The sequence below is a fragment of the Rhinatrema bivittatum genome, chromosome 9 (assembly GCF_901001135.1).
Source record: "Rhinatrema bivittatum chromosome 9, aRhiBiv1.1, whole genome shotgun sequence".
NCBI lineage: Eukaryota > Metazoa > Chordata > Amphibia > Gymnophiona > Rhinatrematidae > Rhinatrema > Rhinatrema bivittatum.
This window is the reverse complement of record NC_042623.1, coordinates 152,283,741-152,303,017: the sequence shown is the minus strand read 5'-3', so window position 1 is coordinate 152,303,017 and position 19,277 is coordinate 152,283,741. Positions and strand designations below refer to the sequence as shown.

At 42.7% G+C, this 19,277-nt stretch overlaps 1 protein-coding gene across 6 annotated transcripts in view; it reads left to right on the top strand.

Annotated features, from left to right (window-relative positions):
- DOCK10 (dedicator of cytokinesis 10) overlaps positions 1-19,277 on the top strand; it is a 401,455-nt gene that overhangs the window by 311,366 nt on the left and 70,812 nt on the right. For 5 of the 6 annotated variants that reach the window (XR_003858608.1, XM_029615672.1, XM_029615675.1 and 2 more), the window contains exons 35-42: positions 1,414-1,535; positions 1,624-1,738; positions 1,823-1,889; positions 5,034-5,081; positions 6,823-6,921; positions 10,342-10,472; positions 13,054-13,166; positions 13,772-13,909. Coding sequence is in view for 5 of the 6 variants with exons in the window: in XM_029615672.1 (XP_029471532.1) it covers positions 1,414-1,535; positions 1,624-1,738; positions 1,823-1,889; positions 5,034-5,081; positions 6,823-6,921; positions 10,342-10,472; positions 13,054-13,166; positions 13,772-13,909 (833 nt within the window). In the remaining variant the exon portion in view is untranslated. The remainder of the gene's footprint in view (positions 1-1,413; positions 1,536-1,623; positions 1,739-1,822; positions 1,890-5,033; positions 5,082-6,822; positions 6,922-10,341; positions 10,473-13,053; positions 13,167-13,771; positions 13,910-19,277) is intronic. The other variant, XM_029615673.1, reaches the window with a different exon arrangement.

The following is a 19,277-nucleotide window of genomic DNA, read 5'->3' as shown; positions in this document are numbered from 1 at the left end:
CATTATTCCATCCCACAGTGCTTAACTATTTTAGTTCCGTCATTATCTTTGTAAAGGCATTTGATTTATCCTGATAAGGTATTTTGCCTCTAAGGATGATATCATTATTCCATTCTTCTAGTCATCTCCAAAACATTCATGAACTTCTGCTTCTAGCTGCCTTCATTTAATTTAAAAACTAATTTATTTGTTGAGAAAGGCAACATGGGCCTGATACTGAAAGTGTGTTCAGCGCTCAATAGCCGGATAAGTAGAACTTATCCGGCTATCTAGCTGTCCACTGAAAATCAGCAGCCGTTAGATAATGGATAAGTCACTTATCCAGCTATCTCTTAGCCAACATGATAGTGGGTGGATCTAGGCTGCCCTAATTTATCCGGCTAAGTAGTGATATTCGGCCTTAGCAGGATAAGTTATGCAGGTAATTCTCCCAATGAGGTTTAAAGTTATAACTTATCTAGCTAAGTAGCGCTTGACCGCCATGCTGCTGAATATCCCTTGTAACATTGCTGGATAATTCATATCTGCCTAAGTTACTTGAACGGCCAATTTTGGGCCCTATATACCTTCTGTTATAACTAGTGTACTCTATAGGCTGGATTTTAAAGCCCTGGCACACGTAAACCCCGCCTTTCGCACACCGGGCCAATTTTCAAACGGGCCCAGCCACGCGCGTAAACCCCGGGACGCGTGTAAGTGCCGGGGGCCTTAAAAGGGGGTGGTCCAGAGGGGCGGGGCTAGAGGCGCCCGGTAGAGGCGGCCAGTGTGTGCGCAGCTTGCTCCTGCTCCTTTGCAGGAGCAAAAGGTAAAATAAAAAAAATAGGGGTAGCTAGGATAGGGATAGGGGGAGGGTAGGATAGGATAGGGGAAGGGGAAGGGGAAGGGAGGTTAGGGTAGGGGTTGGGAAGTTCCCTCCCAGTCCACTCCAATTAAGGAGTGGACTGGGAGGGAACTTCCCAACCCCCTACCCTAACCTCCCTTCCCCTTCCCCTATCCTATCCTACCCTCCTCCTATCCCTATCCTAGCTACCCCTATTTTAATTGGAGTGGGCTGGGAGGAATCTGGGGAAGGCCGCAATGCATCACCGCGCGAATTTGCAAAATTATGCTCCCCCTTGCGCATGCCTACCTGGAATTTTATAACATGCGTGCGCACGCACATGGACGCACGCATGTATTTTTTGAAAACCTACCCCTATGTTGGCTTGTGATGATATTTTAACCTTTATCTTTTTATGACTTTGATTCCTTAATCATAGAATGGTGGTAAGGGAAGCAAAGAAACACAATGCTGGCAGCTTAGGACAATCGCGCAAGTTCTTGAATCAGATTCATTCATTTACCTTTGCTTTCGGTGTTTGTGCTCATCCACCCATCTACATCTTCAGCATGTGTCATGAATTCTATCTGCAGCTTTTTCATCGATAGCTGTCTCTGCAGTTAATCACGGTGACTCAAGAGCGTCCTTAGTCAGTACTGACTCTAACCCAAGTACCAATGAGAAAAACAGTGAGAAAGCAGACAACTGTGAAAAGGTAGCTTTTCAAATTCTAATGTGCAATTTTTAAATTTAAAATGCAGAACCTGTAGTAAGTGATTATGTTTATGTTTTAAATTATACAGATAACAAGACCCCTGTCTTTGATTGGCTCAGCGCTTCGATATGACAAGTTAGACCAGGCTGAAACAAGAAGTCTTCTCATGTGTTTCCTACATATTATGAAAACTATATCAGAGGGTAACTGTGTTTCCTTGGTGTGTAAAATAGCCCTTTCTATTTCAGAAGTTAGATAAATGAATAAAATATTATTTCTGATTACAGATACCTTGGTATCCTACTGGCAGAGAGCTCCAAGCACTGAGATAGCTGACTTTTTCAGCATTTTAGAGTAAGTTTTGACTGTGTTCCTTATATTTAAAAGCACTGAGGTTTGAAATAAGATTGATAATTTATAACTATTGATGCCATTGCTTTTCACTTAGATCATTTCCTCTCAGCTTTATAGTTGCCCAATTTGGAAAAGATGTCAGGAAAGTTATAGGAAAAAAAATAAGATTAGTTCACATGACGTTGTTAAACTCTAGGAAAATAATGCTGATCCAAGTGATTTAGCTGAATGCCATAATTGAGGTGCGGAAAAGAATATATTTCACTGTGCTGTAGAATTGGCTACAAATACACAACTTTTGGGGGAAGTTTTCCAAGATAGTAGATTCAGGAGAAACATCAGAAAATGTTCACGTAGTTGCATGGAACAGGATGGCTCGATGGATCTTCTTTCAACTGAATCAAATGTTTCAAAACATTCTAATTCAAATACTTTGAGGGTCTCTTTGGATGAATAAAACTTTATTATCATTCCAAGCATGCTCTGCTACAGCAGGTAAATAGCCACTGAGAAAATGAATAAAATCAGTATTTCAACATAACAAACAAAAATTCAGCTATGCTATTCTTCCCAATAGTTGTGCCTGTATAATATAGTACTACTCCAAAGAGAAAACAACTTTATTTTTTTTTTTTAAATAAAAATGTTATTTATACAAGGCTTTAAATGGAAACCTGGATTCTTTGCAGGTTGTGATGCATTTTATTGCATGAACTTAAGAATTATTCACAGTTGATCTTGAAAATTGTATCTAATAATATTGCTGGTTAATTCTTGTTTAGTTCAATAAAATTTATCACGACCTGCAAAAATGCAAATTCACTTAACAAATAAATCTAAAATACTTGTATAATCATTCAGAACTATGGATTCATGGATATTCCCTCTCAGTCTCCATACCCACAAGAAGAAACAGAAAACTCTTTGTATTCTAACAATGAATTACTGAAACAACTAGCACAACTTTGTATGAATTTTATTAGCAAATGTGACTTCTTCTGACTTTTAATACTATACATGTTGTTGCAAAATGAATTCCTATTTGATTATTGCTTTCTAATGTAGCTACATTTACCTTGTACACACAAGAGCAATCAGGTAAGAGGCTGTTATATAGAAATACTGCTTTCAATCCAGATTTACTGAATATGGTACTTTTTTATCTTCAGTAATATAGATTACTGTTCTGTACTTATTTTCAGGCCAATTCAAAAAAAGCTACAGGAGAGCCGGCACTCCGAGGCGAGCACCCGCTCTCTTGACGTGCACCCAGGCACCTCTCCTGGGCGCATGTTTCAGTATATAAATTAGTGCCTGCGCTAATAAAGAGGCGCTAGGGATACTAGCGCGTAACTAGCGCCTCCTTATTGGCAGAAGCAGCGGCTGTCAGCAGGTCTGACAACCGACGCTTAATTTTACCGGTGTCGGTTGTCGAACCCACTGACAGCCACGGGTTGGGAAAACAGACGCTAGCAAAATTGAGCGTCCGTTTTCCAAGCCGTGCACCGCGGGCAGATTTTTTTTTTTTTTTTAAAGAAGTTTGGTGGGTTTTTTTTTTTGGTGCCTCCGACTTAATATTGCTATGATATTAAGTCGGAGGGTGTACAGAAAAGCAGTTTTTTCTGCTTTTCTGTACACTTGCCCGGTGCTGTCTGAAATTAACGCCTGCCTTTGGCGTTAATTACCTCTTACATTATAAGGGGTAATAATAGCGTGTCAAATATGCATAGCCAAACGGGGGCTAAACTGTGCGCTCCGCTGAGCATACCATTCTGTATCGGCCTGATTGTAGGTAACATTTTGCACAATAATTACAGTTTTACATTATTTTGGAAATAATATTTTAATATAAGCAATGTGTACTGCAAATAAATTGACAATTTGTATATGTAAGTGCTAATTTATTTCCAAACTGATATCAATATTGCCATAAAACTTTATGCCTTCACTGCTAGCCTCAATTGCCAGTTGGGACTTGGCGATTCAAGTTAAGAGCAGCACAATCAAAAGTATCTGAGTGTCTTTTCCCCTCCTATCCCTATCCTCTCTCACTCTGGTTGTGGGCTGTGAGCAAGGGCACTCAAGAACCTAATTTCAAAAGACCCAGTTCCTTTTAGAAAGAAAATTTAAGGCCTTATTTAATAATAGATGTTTTTTCCACAGGTACAAATATTAAGGCCCTTAATGAACCACCTCAGATTCAATGACCAATAATGCCTAGAAGTGGTGAATAGGCATCTCTAGATTGTGATGTTGCCTGTTCAACTTTTCTGGGATTGCAAATGCTGATTTGATTGTTTACTTATTCAATTAATTGCTTTCTCGTTGCAGGTGGATTTTATGATTATAGGTATAGACTAAAACACAGTTACTGGAGCTAATACTGCCTTCAGTCCGATTAGTAAGAACACAATAAGTGCAGATTTCTTGTGGTCACAAAACACAAACACAATGTGTTTTGGTCCTTTATATACCTTTCTGTTTTTATAGATTGCTTGTTACTTAAGATTCGTTCCTCCCGACGCAGCCGGACTGGCGAAACATGGGGGTCTGTGTCGGGGGACTCTTTACAGAAGCTGTCATTACATTAAGTGAAGTTGCCATTTTCTGAATTAATAAATATTTTGTGAATTGTGACCACAAGAAGTTATCTGCACTTATTGTGTTCTTACTATAGGTATAGACTAGCCATGTTTTTAGCAAATCCCTATCTGTTTTTGACTACCAGCATTTTACGTTGTGATGCCCATTTAGCCTAACTAAAGATATCTGACATGCGCATAGCTCAGTGGTATTTACTTCCTTCCAGTCCTTGAGGGCCGCAAACTGCTCAGGTTTTCAGGATATCCCTAATGAGTGTAGATGAGGCATTTTACATGCAGTTGGGGCAGCTTGCATGCAAATCTGTCTTAAGCATATTCATTCGAGATGTCCTGAAAACCTGACCCATTTTTGGCTCTCGAAAATTGGAAGTGAATAACGCTGGTATAGCTTGTTTGAAATCACATAGAGTTCGCGATTATACTGTCTGCCTGCTAATACCATGATCACGCTGTACCTGTGTGATGCAATTCATATAACCAAAGTAGCAAACTAATTTACTGATATTGCAAACTAAATACAAAATATGCTTCTATCTTTCAGAGTATGCCTTCAAAACTTCAGATACATGGGGAAAAGAAATATAAGAAGGTGACATTCAACATCTCAAGAACACTAGATTTTGAAATTCATCTGTATATTTTAACATTTTTAATATGCAATATATTTTTTCATATGCCGGGTCTATTTTAAGATTCCCATGCCTAGCATTTTAAGCCATTCCAGCTATTACTGTTAGCTTAATTTAGCCTCACTTGTCCAGATAATAATTAATAAGTATGAAAACGTACCTCAGATTTACTTAATTATGGGCCTTATTCAACAAGGTATTTTCCCATAGGCACAGAATGGTCGAAAAGCCTTAGTGAATCAGGCACTTAGCTTGAAGTAAAGATGGAGTAGGTCAAGTTGCTAGGCCACAGAAGTTTAAACATTTCCTTTGTTCATGTGACACACCTTGTGCCACATTTCTTTGAAGGGCTGTGGTGTTTGGAAACAATAGTTTCCCATCATACTCCGATTCCCAGTTGGTACCTACCATTAACCCCACCAGTTGTGGTGGTTGTGGGTCATTGATCAACAAATACTTGTGCTGCCATGTAAGCAGATAGCAGCTCATCGTCATGATAAGTTACAGTCATTAAGGTGAATTTTAAAAGCCCAGTGCACACATCAGTTTGGAGATGCACGCACAAGTCAGGATGGCGTGAGCCGACTAAATTTTAAAAGCCGCCCAGATACGTATGTATGTCCCGCTGCATGCACATCTGAAAAGTTTTCAAAAAGAGGCAGGATGCGGGCATAGTCTGGAAGGGGCATTGGAATTTTGGGGTGTGGCCAAGAGATGTGCGAGTAAATACTTACACACCTGGGTGCGTGCCCAGGTCCAGTGCCGCATAAGTTTACTTCTGCTAGGGATGAGGTGTAAGTTAAAAATTAAAAAGAAAGAGCCATTTTCTCAGAAGTTTAAAGGGACTGGGGTAACTGGCAGGAGTGCAGACTATCAAACCAGTGAGGTTTGGAGGACCTGGCTGTTAACTGGGTGACCTGATGGGTAGACTGGTGAAACTGGCAATGGCATGGATTTGCACTCTTTTTAAAATTCCACGACTTACACAATAGAAACAGGATTTACATGCACAGGTGCACGCTCACGTAAAAATGGGCACACATAAGCTATTAAAAAGAACTATCAGGATAGAGAAAAACAGATGGAATCCCAAGATGTTAAACTCAAAAGAATTGAATTAGCATCAGTCCATCTTCGGGAACCAATTAGAACACAAAGAGCTATAGCTCGGCCAAGAGAGACCGACAGTGAAAATCAAAGGCAGAAACAGAGGCCCTAAGACACAATATCTGATGTGAGATTTAACACACAATCACTATACACTGTACAAAGAGCAGACAGGCTATTTTTATAACATGCGCGTATATACGCACGCAAGTTATAAAATGGCCACATATCTGGGTGCGCGCTGATGCATACGCACCAAAGAGAGCTCGCACTCTGATTTGAAAGTCACTGTCCCTATCTGCATGTTGGTAGGACGTGCACTTTTTAAAAATGTAAGTTACGTGTGTAGATCCATAACATGGCCCCCAGGACAGCACCCCCTATGCCTTGAAATAGCTCTTTATGTGGCCAAATTTATGCACATTTTGAAATTACGTGAAGAGTTTTAGGCCACTGAAAATTCACCAATGTGCATTCTGCCAGTCGGTACAGGTAACTTCTTATTTTAGGTGCAGGGCTCTCAACTAAACTTTTGAAAACTTATCCCAATGTTGCCTACAATTTTGCATTTTGAATTTTACTTTATCTCACCAGGAAAATAGCTGCTGCATTCAAACTTGTGCAGGCCACCCAGAATAATGGAACTCTCAGAGGCTCCAGTTCATCCTCTCAAGCTGGTCTGCCAGCACAATGGTAATGTTTTATTAATATGTTTTATAGTGTCGAAGTGCAGGTTCCTGGAGTTATAAAGCAACTTTGTAAATTTAGGATCTGCTAATTGCTTTCATGAGGCTTTTGTATGATGTATAGGCCATATCATTTTGGGATTTTTGTTTCTTTTCATTTATTTAAAATAAATAAAACAACAATTTAAATTAAAAGAAAGAAAAAACAAAATAGAGATATCTGGCTAACCTAGATAGGATATTCATCTGCATGGCCATACTGCTGAATATCCCTGTCCAAATTGCTACTTAGTTTTCACACTCTGCAATACTTCTATTTTCACAGCTCACAAACTGGAGAGAGAGAGAGAGAGACTCTGGGGAGGCCTTCACAGTATTCAACTAATTATATGACTATAGGAGGGCCAGCTAATAGCTCGAGGTGAGGTTTTGGTGGTGGTTTAGGATTTAGGGGCCAGTTTTACATGCAGAGCAAGACGTACGAATGGGACAGTACACCTCGGTGAACATTTGACTTCATTTGGAGTGAGGAAGGTCTCACAAAGATGAGATTTCTACAATTTTCTCTCGCCCTAGCTTGATGGACTCTTTAACTGGGTACCATCAAACTAGGGCGAGGTAACATAGTATAAATCTCATCTTTGTGAGACTTTCCTCATTCCAAAGACTTTCCTCACTCCAAATGAGGTCAAATGTTCACTGAGATGTACTGTGCAGTTTGCATGTCTCGCTCTGCTTGTAAAACTGGCCCCTAAATCCTAAACCACCACCACTTCACCTCAAGCTATTAGCTGGCCCTCCTATAGTCATTTAAATAGTTGAATACTGTGAAGGCCTCCCCAGAGTCTCTCTCTTTCTCTCTCTTTCTCAGCCCCAAAATGCAATTTGCAATCTTTATCGCAAATTGCGTTTCGGGCATATCGCACAGCCAGGTAAAAAAGGTGTAGTTATTTCTGGTGTTAAAACCATGCGATAGCACCCCTTATTTTAATTAATCCCGCCCCTTCAAAAAATTAGCATTTGTGCTATGCGATAGTACAGTTAGCCAGATAAGATATTCATCTAAGGCTGAATATTGCTACTTAGCTGGATAACTTATCCAGCTAAGTAGTGCCACCCCAATCCGCCAATTGCCCACCTACAACTTATCCAGCTAACTAGATAGATGAATACCGATAAGTGACTCATTCAGCTATCTAGTGGCCACTGAATAAAACCGGATATTCAGTGGCCACTAGATAGCCATATAAGTACTATTTATCCAACTATCTAGCATGTGAATATCAACTTCTTCTGGGTCCTCTTCCTGATTCCCTCTGCCCTTCAACCCTCTTACCATACTGATGTTCTTCATGAGGCAGAAACAATCCCTGGTCATCTCCTACCCTGCAAGGACCACACCAAAGCTGGCTCCATTTTTAACTTCTTCCATATAAAATGGCATCAGTCTGGACCTGGCCTGAGTCATTCTGTCCAGCAAAATTAAGTGATCTGCTGGTACCTTTGCTAATTTTTACATACAAAATGGTAACTTCTAGGCCCAGACTCGCATGGTTTTAAACTGAAGAAATAAAAAATGGTGCCAGCTGTGGTCCACTATCACCGTTTATAATCACAATACTAGTAGAACAGGAGCAACTGGAGATCATACTTATCCTGTGAAGAACATCAATAAAGTAAGATGGTTTGGGGGGGGGGGGGGGGGTTATGGGGAGAATCAGCAGGAGGGCTCATGAGTGAGGATGGGGCCAGGGTTAGACAACATACTTTTTTTTTATTTAATGTAAGGAATGAAAACAAACAATTTAATTTATTTTTCTTTGGTTTCATTTTAAACATGAATTGAAATGAATTTCATTTTAAAAATGAATTGAAACGAAACAGAAAATTTCATTGAAATTTCCTGCTTCATATCAATGAAATGAACATCTCTATTAGATAATCCTTTCCCGCTGTATGATGAGGTGTATTCCTGAAGGAATCGGACTTAAACCAGGCCTCTCACCCAAAAACTTCAAAGGCAAGTGTGGTTTGAACTGTGCAGGTCAGTTAGCAGAAGTGAAAGCATATAGATACATTAAAAAATGTATGCACATTAGAGATGTGAATCGGAACTGAAATCCGAACCGATTCTGGTTCCGATTCACATCTCTAATGCACATATACCACTTACTTCTGAAGCCTGCCCCGGAACGCACCTATACCAACCTTCTTTTTCTCTGTTAACATTTACGCATGGCACCACAGGTACACATGCATTCTTGAGGTTTCTAAAATAGCATATGCATGTGTAAATGCTTTTTTTTGTGTATATATACTGAGGTCAATATTCAAAGCTCATAAGTGTAATTTATTGAGCTAAGTAGAGACCGTTGAATATGACCTAAGTTCAACGGCTGCTGCTTAGCTGCATGTCACTTGTGCCGTTAACTACCAATATTGGGAATTAGCCACATAAGTTATGCGGCTAAGATGAGCCATAGAACAAGTCTAAACTTATCCAGTTATAACTTATACAGTGAAGTGCGGATATATACACGTATATTTAGTGGCTTAGCCCTTCTGCTGAATATACCATATAACTTAGCTTTATAAGTTATATCCGGATAAATTACTTAAATGGCCTGCTTTGAATATTGACCCCACTAATTTTATACATGCAACTCCCATGTAACTCTTTGGAAATTACCTCCAAAATGTGTATCCTTCAAAATGCTTAAATAACTCTAGCTTTGGCCAAAAAATACTATTCATTGAACAGAAACATCTTTGGATGGGGCTAGTTCATTGGTTTCATGCAAGGCTGACCAATTTTCACCTGGGCAAACTAGATATTTCAAAAAATTTTGAGGTTCCTATCCAAGTCTGGGACCATAAGATCGAAGACAATAAACACAAAACAAATTAATTTAACACATATTGTATACAGAATAGTTACTACATATAAGTCCTTCCTTGCTGTAAAAATAGCTTTTTAACACTTTGAGGTGTCCAATTCATGTGCTAATCATTCCACTTTTTTTGGCAACAGCTAGGATCACAGGAGCAGCAAATGGTGTGCAGGGCTTCTTCTCAAATCCCCAAAGACTCAGGACTGGCTTCAGTGCCTTCTGGCTTATGCCTTCTTCTAATGAAGGAAACGATTTCCATTTATAATGCTCAGTGGCCACTGAAAAAGGAATGTGAGACATCTACACACTTTAGTGCCACTAATTCATTGGTGGCTGTGGTACTGCAGTACTGAGTCATGGGATAGGTGCTTCAACAGAGAACAAAGGGATGTTTTCTTAAGTGGAGCCTGGCATGAGGACTTACATCTTAGTCAGCATCGTATTCTCTCATACAGTCAATGGCAACTATTGGGAATTTACAGATAAGGGAAGACAGCCAAAAGTCTTGAAATAAAATTGTGATTTCACATTTGCAGGATGCATCCTAATTCTACTCAAGAAGGGCATAAGCACCCCAGATCCCAGACTTTGCCCATAATCCGCAGCAAAAATGCCCTTTCCAATCCAAAGTTGTTGCAAATGATAGAGATCACAAGTTCTATTGCAAGTAAGTTCATTCCAGATGTTATTGTGATTACGGTAGTATTTCAGCTGCAATTCTAGAAAACAACAAAGGGGGACATGAAAACCATGAATATGAATTGATTTTCTAGCACTCTTCAATGTTACCCTTTTAAAAATAATCTGAACCTCGTCAGGTTCTGATCATTTTCAATCATGCAATTTGCAGGGCCTTGATGGAACTTCTCCCCAAGTTTCAAGCCGATCAGTGCTTTTTAGAGGAAGTTATCATGCCTCTGGATGGATGAATAAACAGATGGATTGAATCAGTACAATAGTGCTTTTGTACCCATGCTGAAAAGCATTAAACTACTCTAGTTGTTGTACAAGCTGTATATAAATCAGTCATTTCCGAATCCAGCAAGCATGTGGATTATCAGAACTCCCTTCCTGGCATATAACTTAGCCAAATCCCACTGTAACAATGGGGAGCGGTGAAGCCATTTTAATCTATTGTTGCTGGTCAACAAAAGGAACACAAACAGCAAAGGACCCTTAGAACAGCATTTCATCGTAGCCAAACAAAAGTGAGCTAGGTTAAAGATTAACAGGGGAATTTTCAAATGAGTTATGCATGTAAATGTAGCACATTATCATTGCAGTTTTCAAAAGCTACTTAACGTGATAAATCCTATGGACAATTCAATGACATATTGTAGCAATTTTCAAAAGTCCACTTACACAGGTAAAGTGCATTTATATGTGAAAAACCCAATTTTAAGCATGTAAATGTTTTTAAAATCAAGTCCAATATGTTGTATTCAGGACTTAAAACATATTGGGGTAGATTTTAAAAGGTACGCCCGATTTTATAACATGTATGCGCATGTTATAAAATTGGGGGTCGGCGCACACAAGGGGGCGTGCTGGCTTCCCTCGTTCCCTCCCCCTAGCTTGACCTTCCCACCCCTTCCCCTAACCTTTCCCCCCCCCCCCTAGCCCTACTCTAATCCCCCCTGACCTTTGTCTTATCTTTTGCACCTGCCTCTGGGCAGGCGTAAGTTGCATGCACCAGCAGCCTGACGGCACGCAATCCTTCGACGCAGCGGCAAATGGCAGCTGTGTCGGTGGCCTCTGGTCCCACCCTCGGACCACCCCCGCCCCTTTAGTAAAGCCCCAAGTCTTACACACATCCCGCAGCTTTACGCGCATCGCCAGGCCTTTTTAAAATAGGCCCGGCGCACATAGGGCTTTTAAAATCCAGCCCATTTTGCATAAATGCTACTCTACTGCTGGAGCATTTCACTACATTCATACTAAGGGCTCTATATTTACTAAGCACTTTTCCATAGACATTAAATGGGAGAAAACCTTTAGTAAATAATGCCCAGATTTTAAAAGCCTGGCGTACGTAAGATTGGGGGTTACTTGCATGGCCGGGCCTTGCATGCGCCGCACGCATTTTACAAAGGGCCCAGCTGCGCACATAAACCCTCATTACGCACCGAAGTGCCAGGCTGAAAGAAAGGGACAGGCTGGGAGGCATGGTCTAGGTGAGGAGGGACAGGGGGTAGGCTGGGACAGCGCCATTCGATGCTGTCCCGGGGAAGCGCACACCAGAGATTACTTCTGCTCTGGCAGAACAGTAAGTAGCAAAACAAAATAGGGATAGTTAGTGATAGTTTAGGGGTCGGGGAGGAGAGGGGAAGAGGGAGGAAGGATAGGGTTAGGGAAGTTCCTTCCTAGGCTGCTCCTTAATTGGAGCGGAGTGGGAGGAAACTGGGAAAGGCCTACATGTGTCGCCACGTGTATTTTTTAAAAATTCCCCCTGATGAGTGCGTGACTGACACCCGCCCCCACATGAGTGTGCCAATTATAAAATCTGGTACGCAGGTGCGCACAGATATCGTATTTTATAACATTCGTGCATGTTATAAAACCGGCACGTCCATGTGTGCATGCCGGGATTCGCGCACACCTTTTAAAATCAACCCCTAAGCCCCTATGTTTTAAGACTGTATACTGCCATGATAATAGTTTTATTTGTATATCTATGTTCACACTGAGAAAAATATACAATATAGTTACCTATAAGAGAAAAATGTATAAATTACCTGAAGCCACCAAAATCTTATGAGCACTTATGGAAATATTTTGTTTAGAAAACTAAAATTTAACAAATTTTTAATTTAAAAAAAAAATGTTCAATACTTAATTAACATCCTTTCTTAACTATTTTAGTTTCATTACTGCCCCTTTGCTCATGGGCATCTGTACATGGAAAAATGTCACCCCCTGAGCTTCAGCTTCTCCTGCCAACATTCCAAATGTGGGCAAATTACAAATATATATATATATATATATTGTATGCATATGTATATTGGGGCAAGATACCATGCCACATATTAAAAATAATCATGTGGAATCCCCTGACCACCTTTGTTGAGGAGTAAGAGTCCTTTGGCAGCTTTGTTGATTTCAGCTGTTCCAATCTGAAATCTTCATGGCTACGTGGAATCCCACAACCTTTCAGATGATTTGCACTATCCTTTTATGTGGTGTAGTACTTCTTGTTCTGCAGAAACTGTTAATTCTGGTTTCAACTTACCCATTTTCTTTTGTTGCAGATAGCTCAGATGAAATGGGCATTGTACTCCATGTAGATACGGAGGCAAACATGGCTACAGAAGTTTGCCTCACTGTTCTTGATCTACTGTGTCTTTTTGTTCAGAGCCATGAGGTATATTCTACTCATATTGAAAAAAATGTGTGCTATTTTAAATAATAATTGTAGGTATATTAATAGTTTATTTTGCATTTAGTTTACCTGTCCTCAATGATGAAACATGAAGCAACAAATATTAGACAAGCTTTTCCCCACTCATTTATTTTGTTGTGACTATGGAGATTAGATATTTATTTTTTCACTATCCTACTAATCTGAAGTTTATTTAAATTACTGCAATGTATATCACAGGCAATTTTTGGAAATGGTTTTACTGTCGTTTACAAAAAAATCCAAAATAGGAACCACATGTCAGAAAACTTTACCCATCTCAAAAACCGTTCATACTACTTCATAGTAGTGCCTCCCTTTATATATTCTATGAAGTAGTGTGAACGGCTTTTGAGATGGGTAAAGTTTTCTGAGATTTGGTTCTCCCTTAGGTTTTTTGCATTTGTTCTTGTGTGTAACTATAATTTCTCCTCATCGTTTGTTTTTTTTTCTTTTACTGCTGTTTGTCAAAGAAATTTCAGTAAATAAATGTTTTTCAAAATTATATTGAAAATAGTTACTTTTCTTTCCCATGGTCTCTAACACCTATTTGTATGTTAATATTCTAGAAACAGATGCAGCTCTCGGATTGTCAGAACACATTAATGAAGAAGGTTTTTGATACCTATCTGCTTTTTCTACAAATAAACCAGTCGGCAGTAGCTCTTCGACATGTCTTTGCTGCACTGCGTTTGTTTGTATGCAAGGTAATTACATTTTCTATTCAGTCATGGGCTTTTGCAAGATATCAAAATGGCTCCTCTACCAATCAATGAAAACTGAAACTTTTATAGCATTTTCTTAGTCTAGTACTGCTCCTGTGTAAAGTCCATCCTAAGTAAAGAATAATGAAAGATATCTTGGAAGAACTGTTGCTTGAGATTTACTTGCATGTAGCAAGTAGGGAATTGCTTTTGTTTGAAAGCTAATCCATATTCCATGTACATACCCGGATCAGCCCAGACTACTGGATTATGCCTCCCTTCCAGCAGATGGAGACAGAGAAAAACTTGAAGGGCACCCCCTGTAAGTACGGTGCACCACCGGCAGCCCCCTTCAGTATTTCTCTGTCTCCAGCAGTTAAAGGTGGCAGAACCTGCGGTCCTGGTAGCTTTATTCTTAAAAAAAAAAAAAAAAAAGAAAGAAAGAAAGATAAGTTTAGGAATCCTTATTACTTTTTTGGCTGAATCAAAGTTACTGTAGCTTTAAAAAAAAGGCCTCCCGAGGGAATGGATAATTTTTTCCTTCCCTCCTCTGTTGTAGGCTTGCCGGGGGCTACTCTTAGCTTCCCACATTCCCGGAGCAGCTGACTGGTGAGTTACTAGGGGGGATTTACCGGTGGGCTGGTCCCTCCCCCCCTGGCCCAGAGACAATCATGAGATGTTCTCTGGTGAGACCAGTGCAGGTTGTTTTGCCAACTTAAAAAAAAAAAAAAGACAGCGCCGCTTTGTTTTGGCCTCCCAGGCTCCGGATGTCATTTTTAAGGCTTCCCCTCCTCTATACCGTGGCGATGACGCATGTCTCGGCATGCTGTACCTGCGGGGAGCCAGCAACTCGGCTCTCCTGCGAGAACCTCTGCTCCCGGTGTCTCCCCAGGGGCGAGGGCCCGTCGGCAGCAGCGGCCGGCAGGAGGGGAAAGCAGACAGTTCGGTCCCATGGAGCGGGCAACCCGATGCTACCTCGTGGCGCTAGGCCTGCTCCGCTCCCGCATAACATGGGAATGGTGGCCATTTTAGGTGCTGCAGATGCCGATGCAGATTGCTCGGCAGGGAAGGGGATCTCCCTCCTCAGCTGTTCCTGCACGATCAGAGTCCCGTGTCTCCCCACATCTCCTTTGCCACCTCTCCTGTGCCTTTGGGAACCCCCCCCCCCCCCCCCCACCCAGCAGGAGAATTTAAAGGGCCAGCCACCCTTTTCAGCGGACTTTGTTTTATTGATGCATAAGGCATACTTAGCTAGCCTTATGCCCACGGGGGCTCCGTAGCCTGCTCCGGGTCGGCCTGTGGCGGGGCCCTCTCCTCCCACGAAAGTTCCTAGGATGGATCCTCCTGAGGTCTCCCGGATTAGGGTGGTCCAGGGAGAGTCCGCTTCAGGCGGATGCGGATGAAGATTCAAAGCGTGTGGCGCCTGTGGAAGGGGGATGATCCTCGGGTCCTTAGGCTCTTTCGAAGGGATGAATTAGATTTGATGATCCCGCATGTCCTCGCGGAGCTGGGATTACCGGCCGGAAAGGCATCTCAGGATCAGGACACGGTGGATCCGTACTGTCTGGTCTTCGCCCCCTGGCTAGAACTTTTCCGTTTCATCCCATGTTACTTCAGCTGATGTTTCGAGAGTGGGATACTCTGGAAGCTAGCCTACGGGTAGGCCGAGCTATGGACAAATTGTACCCGCTGCCGGACGACTCTCTGGATCTCCTTAAGGCTCCTAAGGTTGATGCAGCCGAGTCAGCAATCACAAAGTGTACAACTATTCCAGTTGTTGGGGCGGCAGCCCTTAAGGATCCCTAGGATCGTAAACTTCAGGTTCTTCTCAAATGCATCTTTGAGGTGTCGGCCCTTAGGGTTAGGGCAGCTGTTTGCAGTAGTTTGATGCAGCGTGCAAGTCTCCGGTGGGTACAACAGCTCCTGAGTGCCAGGGATCTTTCCCTGGAATAAGCGGAGCATGCCGATCATTTGGAAGCTGCGGTGGTGTATGGGGCCAATGCTTTGTACATTCTCCTCCATACGTCTTCGCACACTATGGCTTCTGCGGTATCGGCCCACAGGCTTTTGTGGCTCTGTAATTGGTCGGCCAATGTTTCATCCAAATCACAGCTGAGAGCTTTTCCTTTTAGGGGAAAATTCCTTTTTGGGGATGATTTGGAGCAGCTCATTAAGTCCTTGGGGAAGAATAAGGTGTACAAGCTCCCGAAGGATAGGCCGAAAGTCTCTAGGGGTTTCGGTCCTTCCCTTCTCGTTTTAGAGGTCAGCGCCATTATCGTCAGTCTAAACCGGCTCCTTTTGGCCAAAGGCAGATGGCCAGGAGGTCTCAGTCTTGGTCTCATTCTTTTCGCGGTCGTAGGCCTGCCTGAGTCGGCAGCACCCTGGGTGCAACAGGAGTTAAATCATCCCAATGAAATAGCACCGACCCACTCCTCCATTCCAATCGTCGGGGGATGGCTGTCCCTGTTTTACGAGGAGTGGGTCAAAATCACATCGGACCACTGGGTTCTAAACATTATAGAACACGGTTACACCTTAGCTTTTGCTCGTCACTTGCGCGATCTGTTTCTGGTGTCTCCCTGTGGGTCCCTGGAGAAAAGGTGCCAAATGTCTCAAATGCTTCGTCGATTGATAGACCTAGCGGCGGTGATCCCGGTTCCTTCGGACAAACTAAAGACCAGGAGATATTCAATTTATTTTGTGGTTCCCAAGAAGGAGGGGTCCTTCATTCCGATTTTGGATCTAAAGAAAGTCAACAGAGCACTTTGAGTGCCCTGTTTTTGCATGGAAACTTTACGTTCCGTAATCACCTCCGTCAGAGGGGGGGAGTTTTTAGCTTCCCTCAATTTGATGGAAGCATACCTGCACATTGTGATTTGGAAGGACCGTCAGAGGTATCTTTGTTTCATGATCCTCAGCAAACATTACCAGTTTCATGCCCTACCATTCTGGCTGGCTACCGCTCCCCGAACCTTTACCAAGGTAATGGTGGTGGTGGCAGCGGCTCTCTGATGGGAGGGGATTCTGGTCCATCCCTACTTGGACAATTGGCTCATTCGAGCAAAGTCAGAGGAACTATGCAAGACGGTGGTTGCCAAAATGGTGCAGACCTTTCACTCTCGGGTGGATCATCAATTCTGCCAAGAGCCAGTTGTGTCCTACCCAGGTCCTGGAGTTTTCCTTATGCAGGAACGGATAGACAAGCTAACATCTCAAGTTTGTCGTTTATTGTCCCTACCGGTTCCCAAGGCATGGGACTACTTGCAAGTGCTTGGTTCATTGACATCTACACTGGAGTTGTTTCCGTGGGCTTATGCTCATATGAGACCATTGCAGAGGGCTTTGCTCTCACATTGGGATCCCAAATCTGAGGAGTTCCCTTGCCGCTCCAGGAACCTGTCAGGTCCAGTCTAGCTTGGTGGTTGATCCCCAAACACTTGTCTCGGGGAATGGATCTGGAAATCCCTCAGTGGATCATTGTGATGATCCAGTTTGCCAGTCTCAAGTGGCGCAAGGCCAATGGACACAGCAGGAAGCGCAATGGTCCATCAATCATCTGGAAACAAGAGTGATACGATTGGCTTTGCAGAAGTTCCTGCCTGTCATTCATCATCGGTCGGTGAGAGCACTCTCTGACAATGCGACAATGGTGGCATACATCAACCGGCAAGGAGGAACAAAGAGCCGTCCGTGGCTGCGGAGGCGGACGAGCTCATGGTCTGGGCAGAGATAAATCTGCTCAGCATAGCAGCTTCTCACATTGCCAGGGTAGACAACGTTCAGGCGGATTTTCTGAGCCATCAGAGACTGGATCCCAGAGAGTGGGAGCTGTCTGACGAGGTGTTCAAGTTGTTTACTCATCGGTGGGGGATTCCCTGTGGATTTAATGGCAATTCGGGGGAATGCCAAGGCGCCGCGCTTCTTGTCGCAGAAGAGAGCACGGAGTGGAAGGAGTGGATGCCCTTTTCCTTCCATGGCTCCACGACATTCTGCGCTATGCCTTCCCTCCATGGCCCCTGGTGGGCAAGATCTTAAGAAGAATAGAGGCCCATCCAGGGATGGTGGTTCTGGTAGCTCCGGAATGGCCATGGAGGCCGTGGTTTGTGGATCTCATCAACCTTGCAGTGGATGGCCTGCTTCATCTGGGTCATCTTCCAAATCTCCTGAGGCAAGGTCCAATATTTTTTGACCAAGTTGATCACTTTTGTCTAGCGGCTTGGCTTATGAGAGGCGGCAGTTGAGAAAGAAGGGTTATCCAGATACGGTAATTTCCACTCTTTTGCAGCCTCGCAAAACTTCAACCTCTCTTACATATGTCTGAGTCTGGAAAGTTTTAGACTCTTGGTGTAGTAGGTCGAACGTTTCCCCTAGGCACGCCTCAATAGGCCACATCCTAGCCTTCTTACAAGAGGGTTTGGCGAAGGGGTTAGCTTTCAGTTCTCTAAGGGTCCAAGTGGCGGCTGTAGGCTGTTTATGAGGGAAGGTGGAAGGAGTGTCCATAGTAGCTCATCCTGATGTGGTGTGTTTTCTTAGAGGTGCTAAGCACTTGAATCCTCCCCTCCAGGTTGTTTGTCCATCTTGGAGTTTGAATCTGGTCCTTCGAACGTTGTGTGAGCCTCCTTTTGAACCACTCAAGCGTGTTACTTTAAAGGATTTTATGCTCAAAACAGTGTTTTTGGTGGCTATCTGCTCGGCTTGGAGAGTTTCTGAGATTCAGGCTCTATCTTGTGGCGAACCTTTTCTTAGGTTTTCATATTCCGGTGTTTCTCTGCGAACAGTGCCATCTTTTCTTCCTAAGGTTGTATCGGCCTTTCACATGAACCAGTCGGTTGAGTTGCCTGCGTTTCCGGATTTGGATCAAGATTCTCCGCATGCCCGTGAATTGAGGAGGTTAGATGTCAGGCGGGTACTTCTGCGTTACTTGGAGGCCACTAATGAATTTTGTTTGTCGAATCATCTTTTTGTCTTGTGGAGCCGTCCTAAGAAAGGGCATAAGGCTTCCAAGGCCACCATTGCCTGGTGGTTGACGGATGCTATTGCTTCGGTGTACATACGTCTTGGGCCAGGGTTCCAGATGGTCTTAAGGCTCATTTGCTTCGGTCTCAGGCTGTGTCCTGGGCATAAAATCAGTTGGTTTCCCCCAGGAGATCTATAGGGCGGCGACTTGGAAATCTTTGCATACTTTTGCTCGACATTACCGCTTGGATGTTAGGGCTCCCGACAGAGAGTTTCGGAAGTGGTATGATTCGAGTGAGGCTTTCTAAGTCCCACCCCATGTAAGGCAACTTGGGTACATACCAGCAGTCTGAGCTGATCTGGTATGTACAGGGAAAGGATAATTGGTTCTTACCTAATAATTTTCATTCCTGTA